Source organism: Mandrillus leucophaeus, unplaced genomic scaffold, assembly GCF_000951045.1.
Source record: "Mandrillus leucophaeus isolate KB7577 unplaced genomic scaffold, Mleu.le_1.0 Scaffold542, whole genome shotgun sequence".
NCBI classification, from domain to species: Eukaryota; Metazoa; Chordata; class Mammalia; order Primates; family Cercopithecidae; genus Mandrillus; species Mandrillus leucophaeus.
This window is the reverse complement of record NW_012105831.1, coordinates 1,632,151-1,648,770: the sequence shown is the minus strand read 5'-3', so window position 1 is coordinate 1,648,770 and position 16,620 is coordinate 1,632,151. Positions and strand designations below refer to the sequence as shown.

The 16,620-nt window shown below is 38.9% G+C and overlaps 1 protein-coding gene across 1 annotated transcript; it reads right to left on the bottom strand.

Annotated features, from left to right (window-relative positions):
• Positions 1 to 1,505: 1,505 nt before the first annotated feature.
• On the bottom strand, positions 1,506 to 14,016 carry LOC105552075. Its single transcript, XM_011997589.1, has 5 exons — positions 14,007 to 14,016; positions 9,243 to 9,379; positions 8,888 to 9,102; positions 8,622 to 8,834; positions 1,506 to 1,673 (listed from the first exon to the last, which is right to left on the bottom strand). Exons 1-5 carry the CDS (start codon positions 14,014 to 14,016, stop codon positions 1,622 to 1,624), a joined length of 627 nt encoding a protein of 208 aa, XP_011852979.1. The 3' UTR covers positions 1,506 to 1,621.
• Positions 14,017 to 16,620: the final 2,604 nt, after the last annotated feature.

The window sequence follows — 16,620 nt, the reverse complement described above, 5'->3', positions numbered from 1 at the left end:
GGAAGGAAGGAAGGAAGGAAGGAAGGAAGGAAGGAAGGAAGGAAGGAAGGAAAGGAAGGGAAGGAAAGAAATATCTAGGACCAGATGGTTTTACTGGAGAATTCTATTTAAAAAATAATTAACACTCATTGTATACAATCCCTCCCAGGAAACAGAAGAGGAGGGAATACATCTCACTTCAATAAAGGGAGTGTTCTAGACTTAAGAAGACTAAAGAGACATGAGAACTAAATGCAGCCTGTAATTCCAAACTAGATCCTGTTGCTAAACAGAATTTGATGAGATAACTGGTAAAACTTGAATAAAGTCAAAGATGTGATGATGGAAATGTATTAATTTTCTCATTTTGATGGTCATTTTAATATTACACAGAAGAATGTCCTTTTTTTAGGAAAATACCACAAAATATTTGGAAGCGATGGGTCATCAAGTCAGCAACTTACTCTCAAATGGTTCAGGAAAAAAAAATGTTCTCTGAATTGTACTCATAACCTTCCTGTAAATTTAATATTGTTTTAAAACAAAAAAATTATTTCTTAAAAATATAGAAGGCTTTCTTTATGATCTCAGGATATAGAAGAATTTCCTAAACTAGGTATAAAAATATTGCAAATCATGAATGTTATAAATTCAGTAACATGAACATTAAGAATTTTATAAATGGAACATTATTCAGCTTTTCAAAAGGAAAGAAATTCTGGCTTTTATAAGTCACATAACATATATCATATGTGACAACATGGATGAACCTTGAAGACATATGCTAACTCAAATATGCCACTCACAAAAAGACAAACACTGTGAAATTCCACTTATATGAGGTATCTAGAACAGTCAAATTCATAGAAACAAAAGGCCAGGCTGGGCCTGGGGGAAAATAGGAATTTGTTTAATTAGTATACTGTTTCAGTTCTGTAAGATGAAAAAGTCCTGGAGATCTACTACCCAACATTGTTAGTACACTTATCACTACTGAACTACACACTTAAAGATGGTGAAGACGGCAAATTTCATGTTTATTACCACATACATATATTCATTTGTTGACAACACTATGAAGAAAGGAAGGAAATAACACAACATTGCAGAAGTCACTCCTCTCTGGGATGGGATCTAAAAAGGGCATACAGGGAACTTAAAAAAATTTTCCTTAAGTTTGAGTGCAAGTGGCTTTCATCATCCTCCAAAAGGATACCTCTTGCAAATCTAATTTTTAAAATCAACTCCCCAGGAAAGGGAAGATGTACCAGTACAAAAGGCTCTAAAAATAAATAAAGAACTAAAGGAGAGGGAAGAGAAAAGGAAAGAACCAGGAATTCTCCCAATATTATTAACTTTAAAGTATATTTTCTAAATAATAAAGGATCCATTTCTGTACAACAACTTAGTTAAAAGTAGTACTGAGTAGTACCGATCAAATTAGATGGAACTTTATATAACTACCAAATATCTTTTTAAAATATGGAGCCAAATAATATCAAACCCTCAGCCTCCCTATATTACTCACCGAAACAGGAGGAGTCAGACAGGACAGCGGCAGTCCTCAGTGGTCTGACCAAGGGGAAGCAGAAAGAGGTGCTGAGGGCCAGCGTTCTGCCTGGAGAAAAATGGAAGCTGGCGGCTACACAGAATACAGCTTGTTCAGAGGCCTCCCACTCCTGACTGGTTTCCCTCTAAGAAAAAAAAAAAAAAAAAGGTAAGGCTCAAAAATATACGCACATAGTTCCTAGGGGGAAAAAATAAATGTCTAATTCTTCTCCTCAGTAGCTTTAAGACATGCAAATCAAATTCTGAATTTTCTACTGTTCAACTGGCTATATCAGCTGGGACTCAGGTCAGATACAGATGGGTCACAGATGCTGACTGAAAATCACCTATATTTTACTCTTATTTCTATTCACAATGCTTTCAGGAAAAAAACAAGTTTGATTTAAATTTTTCTCATTCTATTCAAATCACCATAGGCTCTTTGCTCTATCAAATGAAATTCTTACTGTGAAAAATACAATGGAATCCTTTAAGGATAAAATGTGCAACCACCAAATAGAATCTTAAGTCCTGCCCCATACCCTGAACTCCAGACTCACATTTTCAATGGTCTCCATATTTCTACTTCAAAGTCTAGCAAGCCTCTGAATCTTAACACATTCGAAAGGAAAATCTTTCATATTCACCCTTTCTCATATTCCAACAGCCACTTCTCTCCCAGGCAGGTGCAAGAGGCTGTCTGTCACACTTACCTTTCACTGAGCTGTTAGCATTTAAACTGTCCATGGATGGCAAAGCTAAAAGAGTACTGACTGTAACACTCCTTCTAGGGCCGCAGGGTCCACACAGAGTTCTGCTCCTGCCAGCGCCGAAAAGCACTCAACCCGGCTCCTGCACTCGCTTACCTGCGTGTTCCCTCCCACAGGGGGTTGAGCACACGGGGTTCCAGTGAGTGGGGTCTGCACGTGCCAGTGCCTAAGTGGCTGGTTACTTTTGGCACCCACATCCCAGTTCCTGCCAGCAAAGGGGTCAGGGAAATTATCTTGCTTCACTACCTCAGCCAGGTGACCAAATTAACATCAACAATAACCAGTCACACTGAAAGCATACACCTAGGAAAGGGGACTGTGCCCCTCTGCAAGCCAGGAAGAGAGTCCTCACTGGAACCCAACCCTGCTGACACCCAGATCTCAGACTTCCAGTCTCCGGATCTGTGAAAAAATAAATTTCTGTTGTTTAATCCATGCAGTCTGTGGTATTTTGTTATGGCAGCTAACTAATACAGACCTTAAGCAAAAACTAAAGAAATCAATCAAGTAAAGAATTTAGTCAATAATAATGTACCAATACTGTTTCGCTGGTTGTGACAAATGACAATACTAATGTAACACGTTAACAACAGGAAAAACTAGATGTAAGCTATTTGGGAAGTCTCTATTATTTTCACAACTTTCTGTAAATTTAAAACTATTCTAAAATACAAAGTGTATTTCTAAAAATCCGATAGCTTCCTATCATATTTTTATTATAACCAAAGGCCTCCCAATCTCTTTCACCAATCATCTAACATTTATACCTTGCTCACTCTGGTCTACTATGTTCACCTTTACAAGGGATACAAAGTATGAGTTACACAAGTGTACACATTTGTCAAAATTGATCAAACTGCACACTTAAGGTCTATGCATTTCACCATATATGTTATACTTAAATTACAATTATTTTAAAATACATGATTGCAAAATGAATAATCTGATGGCCTAAAAAGTACCCTTGAATTTGGTGGCTGCAAACACTAACATTTCTTTTGCTCTGGAATCTGCAATTTGGCATGGTTCAGCATGGATACCTCATTGCTTCTCTATTTGCCATCAGCCAGCGACTGGTATTATCTAAAGGCTCACTCACTCACATGTCAGATGGTGTATGCCGGCTGTCACCTAAGACTTTAGCTGGGCCTGCAGGTTCGAACACCTATACAAGGCATCTTTATATGCCCTGAGCTTCCTCACAATATGGTGGCTGTATTACAACAACTTTATATTCAGTGTGACTCCAATTTTGTTTCAATACACACATGCATTCTAAAAAAAAATTAACAAAAGTTTTCTCTGGAGTGAAGGAAAATGAGTGATTTTTTAAACTTTCAGTTACACATTTTTATTTTATAAATTTTATACAATAAAATGTATTGCCTTCTAAACCAGAGGAAAAAAATTCAGTTCCCTATTAGGGTAAGTAACACATTAGTGAAAACACAAATGAAATTGGAAATGCAAAAGTGTCAAATATATTTACATGTTATAAAAAAAGAATCCGCTCACAAACAGCGAACATATTATGAAATACTTCATTCCACCTTACTTTTTCACCCCCCGAGATAGAGTTTCGCTCTTATTGCCCAGGCTGGAATGCAATGGCGTGATCTTAGCTCACTGCAACCTCCACCTCCTGGGTTCAGGCGATTCTCCTGCCTCAGCCTCCTGGGTAGCTGGGATTACAGGTGTGCATCACCACACCCGGCTAATTCTTGCATTTTTAGTACAGATAGGGTTTCCCCATGTCAGTCAGGCTGGTCTGGAATGCCTGACCTCAGGTGATCCACCTGCCCCAGCCTCCCAAAGTGCTGGGATTACAGGCGTGAGCCACTGCACCCAGTCCACCTTACTTTTTAAGTTACAGATGAACTGAACATCAGCACATCAGAAACTAATAAAAAATACAAATATGTTCAATGATATCTGGTGTCTTCTAAATTACATATCTGGCCCTTTTCATGGCACAGGTCTCCCTTAGTCCAATTCCTTCCTCAAAACCTTCTCTCCATATATTCCTGTAATCATAACCACCTACTAAACATTACCCTAGCAATAAAATCATTTGGAAAGCAAGGCCTACAAAAGCAAACCTCAGATGCTTGATACTTCCTATCTTACAGCATGGTGTAACCTCACTTAATAATAGATTCTATATTTTTATTAAGATTTAAGGCCTACTGAACAAATACTATGGCTACCTCAAGGTCACTCTGGACTTCTCAGTAATAATTAAACAATCCAGGAGCCTACAGCAAGATCTTTTGCTCCTTTTCCTTCCTTGGCTTCAGCCTTACTGCAAAACATGCCCTTCCTTTCCACTATCTGGCCCTGCAAGGCATATTCTTACATTCCATAGAGATCAACAATTTCTATCATCTCATAAATTCTACACTTACTCTAGTAAAAAGTTAACTGTTTTGCTTACACTAAAGTTCTTTTCTTCATCTGACATCAAATAACTACTTTTATAATTTCCTAATTTTTCAAAACACTATTAATTTGCTCATACCAAATTAACATACTGGTAAGTTATATTTTTGCACTTTTCATTTCCTGATGTGTCTTTTTTCTGTTGACTCACACTATCTGATTACAACAAATTCATAAGCCTTCTCTCAACCTGGACTATTTACATTATAAAAATGTTCTATGTTCTATAAAATGCTCAACTTTAAAATGATAGCTAAATGATTTTATTCATCTAATTTTACAATATGAGTTTTTAGTTATTCCAAGAAGTTCATTGACTAGAAAGTCAATTCTTAGGTGCTTCAAAGAAACAATGTATTATCAGTATGAAAAGTTAAGGCTTGTGTGGTATTAATCAAATATTCCCAAGACTTGCCCAAATAGAAAACAACTGTAAATATACTCATATGTTGCTTAATGATAGGGATACATTCTTAAAAATGCATCATTAGGCAATTCCGTTTCTGTGTAGACATCACAGTATACTTAACAAATCTAGACAATCTAGCCTTCTACACACACAGGCTAGATGGTACAGTCTATTATTCCTAGGTTACAGACCTATACAGCAACTTACTGTACTGAATACCGTAGTAACCAACACAATACTATGTGTGTATCTAAACACAAAAAAGGTACAGTAAAAATACAGCATAAAAGATAAAAAATGGCATACCTATACAGGGCACTCACCATGAATGAAGACTGCAGGACTGAAAGATGTTCTAAGTGAGTGAATGTTAAGATCTAACGCATTACTGTACACTACTATAGACTTTATAAATATTCTACATTTAGGCTACACTGAATTTATTTTTAAAAAGTTCTTCTTTCTTCGATAATAAATTAACCTTGGCTTACTGTAACTTTTTTACTTTATAAACTTTTTAAGTCTTCTGTAATTGCACTTAGCTTGAGACACATATTGTACAGCTGTACAAAAATATTCTTTCTTTATACCCTAATTCCATAAGTTCTTTTCTATTTACTTTTAATTTTAAAACTTTTTGTCAAAAACTAAGACCAAACAGGCCAGGCGTGGTGGCTCACGCCTGTAATCCCAGCACTTTTGGAGGCCAAGGCAGACAGACTGCCTGAGGTCAGGAGTTTGAGACCAGTCTGGCCAACATGGTGAAATCCCATCTCTACTAGAAATACAAAAAAAAATAGCCAGGTGTGGTGGTGTGCACCTGTAATCCCAGCTACTCAGAAGGCCGAGGCAGGGGAGTTGCTTGAACCAGGGAGATGGAGGTTGCAGTGAGCCAAGATCATGCCACTGCACTCCAGCCCGGGCAACAGAGTGAGACTCCTGTCTTTAAAAAAAAAAAAAAAAAAAAATCTAAGACATAAACACATCCATTAGCCTAGGCCTACACAGGGTCCAGATCATTTATATCACTGTCTTCCACCTCCAATCTTGTCCCACTGAAAGGCTTTCAGGGGTTATAACATGCTGTCATCTGCTATTATGACAGTGCCATATTCTGGAATATTTCCTGAGGACCTGCCTCAGGCTGTTCTATAGTTAACTTTTCTTTTTAGTCAACGGGAGCATACTCTAAAACAATGATAAAATGTATAGAAACTACATAAACCAGTAATGTATTTAACATTATCAAGTATTATGTACTGTACATAATTCTATATGCTAGACTTCTACAGGACTGGTTGCACAGTAGGTTTGCTTACACCAGCATCACCACAAAAACATGAGTAATGTGTTGCCCTAAGACATTACGAATACTAAAGCTTCACTAGGCAACGGGAATTTTTCAGTTCCCTTATAATCTATGGGACCAGCATCATATATGAGGTCTCATGACCTCACTATGCACTATGCTGTACACGACTGTACTACACAAATTAGGGCTATACGCGGCTGTACAAATTTATAGTAGCACCAAGGTACCAACTCAAGACCTCTGGCTAAATAAAGAAGAATGTCAAAAATGTTTTAAGTCCTATCTCCTTCCCTTGATTCTCCTGCTTATTTCAGTACTGAAAAGAACTTTCTCTGGTTGCTGAGATGTTCAAATGAGTTCATTACTATCAAATCACTTTTAAAAACGTATATGCGTTATATAAATTAAAAGGTATTTACTATTAGCATAGTAAAGAAAATATTGCCGCATGGGAGAGGGAGGAGTAAGCCTATGGCAGACATGGGGTTGGCAGAAGGGAAAGAAAGAGGGGGAAGAGACAGAATATATACTTGTCTCCCTAAAAGAAATGCAAATGTATACGTCCAACTCCCTTGCTCCTCATTAGCAAAATGTTGGCATTTGCTGATACACTGGAAGCAGCCTATTTAAGTCAGGAGTTTGATATGCTATAAGGTCATACACTGCATGTCAGTATGGGAAACAGAGGATCCTCCACAGAGCTGAGAAGATGAAAAACCCTAAATTTTGATCAATTTATTAATAAACAGAGAATAGTATTTTCTTCAAATACATGATTAATTTCACTACCAATACTTTATTCGTATGATACACATTATAACTGCTATTCAAGATAGTTTGGGATAGGTACTTTACTATTTAACTGGAAGTTATGACTGCAATACAAGATTTCAACAGAAGGCAGAATTATTTTACACTCCTTCCACATACTTTTATTTTAAGTAGTAAAGCACAGGGCAGCCTGTACCCTAATGTCAGGTTTCCAGCTCGCTGCTAGGAAAAGTCGTCTGGACAAGGGGGAATCCTGTATTATAAATGAAATCCCTGAAGACTAAACAACAGGAGCACATTCTAGCTAAGGACCGCGAATGAGTATCCCGTGTAAAGTGCAAATACTTACTTCTAGGTTAAGTATGCTTGAAATAATTGTAAGTAAAATTTGAAGAGTCAACTACCTTTAGTCTGAGGCTAGAGTAGTCACCTAACTCTACCCACCACACACCCCATCAACAACTTCCTTAAATCTTATCCTCAATACTCACAATAAAATATTTCCAAACTTTCTTTGCTGAATAAAAATGGCGCTGCTTTTCCCATCACAATACTGTTGATTTCTCAGTAACTCTTAGGCCCTTTAACCATCAAACTCGATTGGCCTCATTTAAATGCCACCCTTCCATAGACATTGCCAGGTGCTTTTTTGAGGGTTGGGCCAGGAGGTAAAGGTGGCTGCTTCTATCAACAAGGTTGCAACTTTCTCAGCTAGAATCCTGGGAATAACTCCCTCTGACTTACCTTCATAACCTCTCTGCCTTCTCGAAACTGTTGCCTCTGTCTCCCTTAAACCACATTCCAACGCAAACTGTCTCCAAAGTACAGTAGCACTTAAGCCTCTCTGTGCCCCTCGCACCCATCAACGCCATCTCTAATGCACCATTCACACCTAGACCGGTGCATTAGCCTCTCCTATGGTCGCTCAGAGCCACGCTCGGGGCAAGCACCACCACGCCTCTGCGAAATACAGCCTTGCGCGCCCCGTCTACACCCCAGCCCGTGCGCACCAAGGGCGGCTGCGGGACCCGACCACCGAGTCCCAGCCCCGCTGCGGCGAAGGGCAGGGACCAGCATGCACACCCTCAAGTCTATATGAAGACCCTCCCCGGGGGCTATCGCCAGCCCCAACGCCCGGCCCACCCCGGCCCTGGCGGCGGATGAGGGTCTCGAGGCGCACGCCGCAGAAGGAGGGAGGAGGCAGCTCGAAGCGAGGGCTCTCCCGTAAAAAAAAACTTGTCTTCGCCTCCCTTCCAGGGGCGGCGGGAGGAGTGCACCGGGCGACCGGCCCCAATCCCCACAGCTCTCCCAGGCACCCCGCTCAGGCAGTACCGCGGAGGCAAAGGGCGGCGAAGGCGCGATGTCCGACACCCGGGTGCCTCGGCGTACCTACCTGGTGGAGTGGCAGGTGCACTGGGTTGCTGAGGGGCCGCAGCAAGTGGTAAGTCCATGGTGAAGTCCGTGGTACTGATGATACTGGAGGGCGACTGAAAGGCTCAGACTAGGGACTGCTCTCAACTTTGCGCCCTGGCCGCCGCCGGCGCTCGCCGCGAGTGACCGCTCCCCTGCCTCCAACTTCCAGCAATTTCCAACGTCCGCTCCCCACCTGCAGTGCGCTGGCGCCAGAAGGTCGCAGGGAACAATTGTGGCGTGGATCGCCGACGCGGGAGCCAATCAGAGAGCGCCGGCCGCACCGCGCCCCTCCCCCCGCCGAGGATCGGAGCTAGGGGAGCGAGCGCGGCGAAGGCGTAGCCTGAGGGCTCCTCGCGGGCGTGGTGGGACGCGTCACCGAGGTAGGAGGTCAGAAGGGCGTCTTTGCCCCCCCTCACCCCCCCGTTTTTCCTCCCTGGAATGTCGCGGCCATCCACCTCTCGCTAGGAGGGACGGCAGACAACCTAGGGGCGCGGGGTGGCCCGAAGAAAATGGGGCAAACTGAAGGACGTCCCAAGCATGGTTGGGGACCTTGGGGAACAAGCTCAGACCTGGGAGGAGGAGGACGGCAAACCAAACCTACCTGAAAAGCCCCTTTGTCTTTGAAACTGCTGTGTAAAAGCCCAAAGTTGAGAATAGTCCCGTGTTCTGACCCTTTCAGCCGCCCTCCAGCCACACCTGGGCCTTCCAGGCGGCGGAAGGTGGGCCTGCGTTGGACATCTGTGGTCGCAGGGAGACCAACTCACGTGTTAAAGTTCAGTTCTTTGGTAGCCAGCCATCCTCACTGAAGGTCCCGACTTCCTCCTGAAAAGGTTAGTTTTTTGTTTTGTTTTAGAGGAAGTCTTGCTCTGTCGCCCAGGCTGGAGTGCAATGGGGAGATCTCGGCTCACTGCAACCTCCGCCTTACGGGTTCAAGCAATAATCTTCCACAGCCTCCCGAGTAGCTGGGATTACAAGCGCCCACCACTATGCCTGGCTAATTTTTATATTTTTAGTAGAGACGGGGGTTTCACCATCTTGGCCAGGCTGGTCTTGAACTCCTGACCTCGTGATCCACCCGCCTCGGCCTCCCAAAGTGCTGGGATTACAGGCATGAGCCACCGCGCCTGGCCAAAAAAGGCAGTTTTCTAAGCATCCCTTTACCTGTTGAGCACAGCCACCCTCAGACTTTTGAATTCTCGGTATCCACATACCTTCTGTGTGTTGGGGGAGGGGGTTCCTGTGTGTGTCTAATTCATTTGCCCCAAACTTCATAAAAGTAATCCATTTGATCTCTAAAGTTGATGCAAACATCAACTTTGTGCAGCAGATTTTTAGAAGACAATGCCATAGGAGGGTTCCTAACTCTCCTAGAGAGCTCAAGACTTAAGGCTTTGACAGTTTGTAATTTGTATAAAAATACGGTTCACTGAGAGTTTAACTGCATGTTTTAATACTTTTGGTAGAATACCTCACTTAATCCTCACAATTACGGTGTGAGATAGATACTATTACACACCCTCTTTCAAAGAAATTGAGGCACAGAAAAGTTACGTAATTTGCCTAACATCACACAACTAAGTTGATTGGAATCCAAATAATCTACCTCCAGAGCTGACCTTACCACTAGGCCTTTGTCTTCCTCACACTTAAACCCATTCCAGAAATTCCCATCAGCTAGCAGTTATACCATTTGCTTTATAACTAGTCTGGAATCTTGAAAAATAAGAAAACACGGATAAGAACACACCCGCTTTGGTAAATGGGCCCGTGGGCTTTAGTTTCTCTGAAAAGGAAGCATTTGAGTCAATCAGTGCAGCCCCTTCCTGCCTAAAATTGATTGGTCACCGTAATCTTAGTTTGGTAGATTCTCAGCTGAAACTGAATAGAGGATGGAAAGAAGAATAAGAAAAGAAAACCTGGACCTTCATTCAACCTGGGGAAATGTTCCAGTGGGAATCATAATCAATTAGAGAACAACCCGTTCTGTTCAACTAGTTGCTTATTAAAGAATATTAATCCAAAAATCTAGATTTCTCTATTAATACATTATTAGAGAAAAAAATCCTTTCAGTTTGGAAACGTGCAGAGAAAAGGTGGCTGAGCATACAAACTGAAAGAAAAATTGAAATACCGTTTTAAAATGATTAAAATGTGTTGGGAACATACTGCAACCTAGAGTAAGCAGCATGGAGATACAATGTCTGCCTGCCACCATGCCCAGCTAACTTTTGTACTTTTTGTAGAACAAATAATGTCACAAAAGGAGTTTCCTTAGGCTGAATTTTTATTTTAGTCAGACATGACAGAATATAGCCTATTATTTGGGCCTACTTCACCTAAAAGCATTAAGAGAGTTTTGCATTTACAGAAATAAACAGGATAACAACTAGTTTTGAACTTTTTCTTCTTAAATGTTGAAATATAATGTGGTTAGATTATTTTACTTTTAGCTGTCAGTATCTATTTTGAGCTTTTACAAACTGCACAGTAGGAAAGGATTTCAAAAGTACAAGCAGTAATTAAAGATTTCATGGATGAAAGTTAAGCAAATGAATGCATAACTTATTTGGAGTACAGTATTACTTTGTAGCACATTTAAAATTATTTCTCTGATTGACCATTTTGAAATTTCCAGGCTGGCCAGGCATGGTGGCTCATGCCTGTAATCCCAGCACTTTGGGAGGCTGAGGCAGGTGGACCATGAGGTCAGGAGTTCAAGACCAGCCTGGCCAACATGGTGAAACCCCATCTCTACTAAAAATACGAAAATTAGCTTGGCATGGAAGCACACACCTGTAATCCCAGCTACTTGGGAGGCTGAGGCAGGAGAATCGCTTGAACCTGGGAGGTGGAGGTTGCAGTGATCCAAGATCACACCGTTGCACTCCAGCCTGGGCAACAGGGCAAGACACCATCTCAAAAAAAAAAAAAAAAAAGAAAAGAAAAGAAAATTCCAGACACCATTAGACTTTATACTTCGGTACAGTATTTCTCTAATTCTACAAATATTTATCTTTTTTTGGTTAGCGTCCACCTGGTAATCAATTAAATGATCCTACATTACTCTGGGACAGAGGCCAGGAACTTGGTCTTACAGCATAAAACTACTCTATTACTCTTTGTGTAAAATACATTCTGCTACTGGTCACTAGATTCTTATCTCAGAGAGCTCCTAAAATTGTTCCCTTTGGAATTGCTTGACTGTCATTGAGAAATAAAAGAAAAAATCAACTCACATATATCTGATATAACCCAACAAGACTGCGTCTCCGTGGGGATCCAGGACCATCTTTATTAGAATCACTCAGGATGCTTATTTAGAACCCAGATTCCTGGACAATAGTCAGCACATAAAGTAATCAGAATGTTCTATGTCAGAGCCCTAGAATCTGCCTTTTATCAGTGTTCATGGGCAATTCCTAAGTACAAGCTGAAGTTTAGGTACCATTGCCCTGGGCCTTTAATAGCTCTCATTTTGTTAAGAACTTCATTATAATTAAACAAATGCAAAAATAATTCACATATGCTGATTCTTATACCAGAACAAGTAATTTAACTAGATTTTATTGTGTTTCTAATTTACAAATAATAAATCCATAACCCTTTTCCTATGCTAAAATGTTAAGTAAATTAACATTAAATTAGTACTAGTAACTATGACAACTAATATTACTAGACCCATTTTGTCGTTGAAGTAAACTAAAAATCAAATGCCCAGCATCCTTATTGATTATGTATGTGTAATAAATATATAAATACTCCTCTCTATTTCTGAGTAACTATGGTTTCTTACAAACCATAGTTTGTAAGATCTGTGTAGATCTATGTAGATCTGTGTCCTAATCAGCACAGATCAAGCCAGCAGAAAGTTATTTGCCCCACTACCTCAGAAAAAACAGGTGGAATGCTTTAAACACCTGACATTCGAAATTGTATTGTGTATTTGTGTCTGTTTGCTGATTTGCTGTCTGCATCCCAACCCATAGAGTGAGAGCTGTATGAGTGCAGGGGCTCTGTCCACCACTGAAGCACCAACACCTAGAACAGTGCCTGGTGGGTACAGGTGCTCAGCAGATATTTATTGAATAAACAAAAAGGAAGGCAACAGTCCCACATCAAGACAGTCCCACATCAAGACACCATAAATCATAAATAAATCTTTGAAACCACAATGTTTATTTTCAATGGTCATTTAATTGTGTCAGTTTGTTTTATTAGCCAAAGTTTGCAGTATCAGATTGCCCTTTTATACCATTTCGTACCTAGAAAATATGCAGCACAGGTTTTTCTTTCTTTCTCATCCCCTAACATTTCTGAGGTCTGGGGGGAGGTAGGAAGTGAACAATGTCCATGAGTCTTCACTGCCATATTGCTCTCATAGCTTAAAGTCTACGTTAGAATCATCACATCCTTCCTGAAATATGTTGCCAGCCTGCCCTTTGAAGCAGAGCCATGATAACTTTGTCTTAAAGAGTGTCTAATGCAATAGACATTTATTTAAGATCGCTTATGTGCTAATAATGGAAACGTTCAACACAGTGCCCAATTCCCTGTATTTAAACTTATCTTTTAGGTCACCTTTACGACAAAACATTTCTATTTTTTTTTCTTATGCTTCTTTCCCTAATAAACTGGAAAAACTCAGAAAGAAAATTTAAAATATTTTAAGATTGCAAAAGTGTAGTTAATCTTTTGAAAATGTGCAATGTCAAGCAATGTATTTACAAACCAATGCTGACATTTTAAAAAAAGATAAAATTCAATAAATGTATTTCATTGTTTTATCTCTAAGATCTCATAAGTTATTTATATTTCAAATGTCAGACACATTAGGCAGATTCTTCCAAAGCAGGAGTAAAATGAGCTTTTAACTTAATGAATACCATGGTTACACATTTATCATATTTCTGCACAAATATCAATGTTGCTTATTATTTCTTCAGTTTTACTCAAATATATGATAAAGTCAATAGTCAGTTACACACACACAGCATTTCTGCACATGGAAAAATTACTCATACTCTACAGATACAAATAAGCTGAATAAGAATGACAAGTGTAGAAAGAAGGAAATATGCAGCCTTTTCAATCTTGTATTTGTAAAAAAAAATGCTCGCTGTTTTCCTAAATGATAATTCTTAAAGTATATGACATGGCAAGACATCAGAAGAAAAATGACAGATATAAATAAGAGATGTCAGCAAATACAATATTTCTATCGCCGTTAATGACCTATGCCCCACTATGAGCTTGCAGGGCCCTGGCTGTCCCTGCAGCACACCATCATGGTCTCTGCCTTCTCCAACACTGCAGAAACTGACCCAGCACCCTTGCCAGTCTATCCAGTGAAGATGCTCTCACTTACCTGAGCGCATGGATGGAGGAGAGGAACCTCCACCTCCTCAGTTCACAGTCATTTTCATCTTGGTTCCATTGCTGCCTCTTAATCACCTTTTTGCGAATTACACTGCACTCTCTTCTTTCTCTTCAGTTCATCTGCCTGGACTTAGCTCTCAGGGAAGATAAAGGTCGAGGCAAGAGTGATGGCTAATTCAGAAAGATAAATATTCCTCAAGGAGAACACCTGCATGAGCACAGGAATGAGTTGAAGGAGTCTATGCAAATATTTTCTTTTCAACATAATAATTAAATTTAAGTATTACATGTTCTCACTCATATGCAGGAACTCGGAAAGTAAATCTCATGGAGACAGAGAGTAAAATGTGGTTACCAGAGTCTGGGAAGGGAAGAGGGGAAGAAGAGAAGTTGGTTAAGGGACACAAAATTACAGAAGGAATAAGTTTTAGTATTCAGTAGTACAGTAGGGAAATTATAGTTAACAATAATTTATTTTGTATTTCAAAATAGCTAGGAAAGAAGAATTGTAATATTAATATTACACACACACACAAAAGATAAATGTTTGAGGTGATGGATATTCCAGTTACCCTGATTTCTTCATTATACCTCCTATACAGCTATCAAAATATCACATGTACCCCCAAAATATGTACAGACATTTTATAATAAAATCTTTTCAAAAAAATTAAATTTAGGTGTTATAAATAAATTTGAGTCTATCCACTGATTCTTAAGAAACTACATACATTTAGTAGCTATATAGTTAAATAATATTTTACTAAATTTTCTACAACTACTTCTATTTTAATGGCAATGATTTAAGAGTTAGAAATAGTAACCAAAACTCTTATGACTCATATCTGCATTCCACCATAGTATATACTCTAAACAGCATATACTGAGAAAGAATACCATCTATCTGGAAGTGTATTACTAGCAATTCATAATCCTTAAGAAGGCAGATATTAGTTAAGAACCATACAGTCTTTCTCTCTCTGGAGGATAGTTGAGTTTGATCTCTCTTAGACCAGTGTTGATTACTTTTATAACAATTCTATTGCCAGAGAGATGGCTCCATCTTCTTTAATATTTGAAGTGAAAAATGATCACCAGTGAAATGAACAATTATGTAAATGTGCTCATAACCTGCAAAAGTATTTTTTTCTAAATTCCTCTTACAGCTTTCAAAAAATGAAAGTGTAAGAAATATTATATGCTAAAGGATCTCATTTTTTTGCTTCCTACTATGTCATATGGTAAAAACGTGACTAATGGGATTAATAAACAACATCTGTTTAGATAAACTTTATACCTGAAGCAATGTTGTTGTATATACACTGCATGTACTAAGAAAATTTGAGATGTCACTAGCTTTAAAGAGTGCTCTAACTTAGCTGAACTTCAAATGTCCGTTTATATATACAACTAAAAGACATAATAACATACTTAATTACATTATTAGTAATGTAGTTATCAGTTTTTGAAAAATACTAATTAGATAATTGACCCTTAGTGAAGACATTTTAATTAAAATTAATGTAAATTTTACCACTAAAAATAAATGACTCATTTGCTGTAATGATTTGCACTTACAAATAATATTTTTCTCCTTATTTCAAGGCCGATTTTGTACTATTTAAACATAAAGGTATCTGCTGCGCTTTGAAAGGAAAAAGAACATAATGAGCACAGAGTTTACATATATTAGAGAACATTGACCAACATACATGTAGGCTGTCACCAGCAGATTTCTATGCACATTCAGAGACAGCGGTGTTTGTTCCGAGATCTGCTTATACCAGTTATGATACAAGTGGTATAATAATATATGTAACTTTTGATAATAATTATGTAAACTTAAAACTTAGCACATAATCCATGAATTAGGATGAAAAGAAATGTTTCTAATGAAACTGAATGCGTTGGAAAGACTGAATGAATGCAAGACATTTTTAAAAAATGTTTATTTGGTGTGGACAAGACCATTCTCTAAGTTTGGAGAAAAAAAATATGAAAAACAAAAAGCATTCCCTTCTAAATGCAGGTTATTTGAAAAAATTTAGCTAGTTATTTGTCTTAAAAAAATGGAGACTGGAAATCATAGAATTTAGTTACCTAATAGAGAAACCTAAGCCACTACAGAAAGATGATGGGGAACTAAAATCTGGCTAATCTAAGTAATGGCCATGGCTATGCATCCCAAGATTGTAAATAAATATCCTTTCTATGTATAAAATTAAAATAAAATGTTTAAGATGTATGTGTGTGCTTATTTTTAATTGTTACCTTCAGCCTGGTTTTTCTATTAATTAACTATCCACCCTTAACATACAGTTTCTACCGTAACATAAACATGCCTACAATTTGATAACAAAACTGTATATTTATGGGTTTTTCTCATTATCATACCACAGGAGAGTAATAGTACAGGTCTTATTCTGCAAAAAAAGAGGAAAAAAGGCATATCAGAGAGATAATATGGTGTGCAAAAATAGGATGTGCAAGATGTTCTTAGGTAACTGTGGAGAGTGAAATGTGGTTAGAATAAATATGTGAAAAACTACAGGAGAAGAAGTTCTATGAGTGAATAAGAGCTTTATTATATAGAATTTGATTGT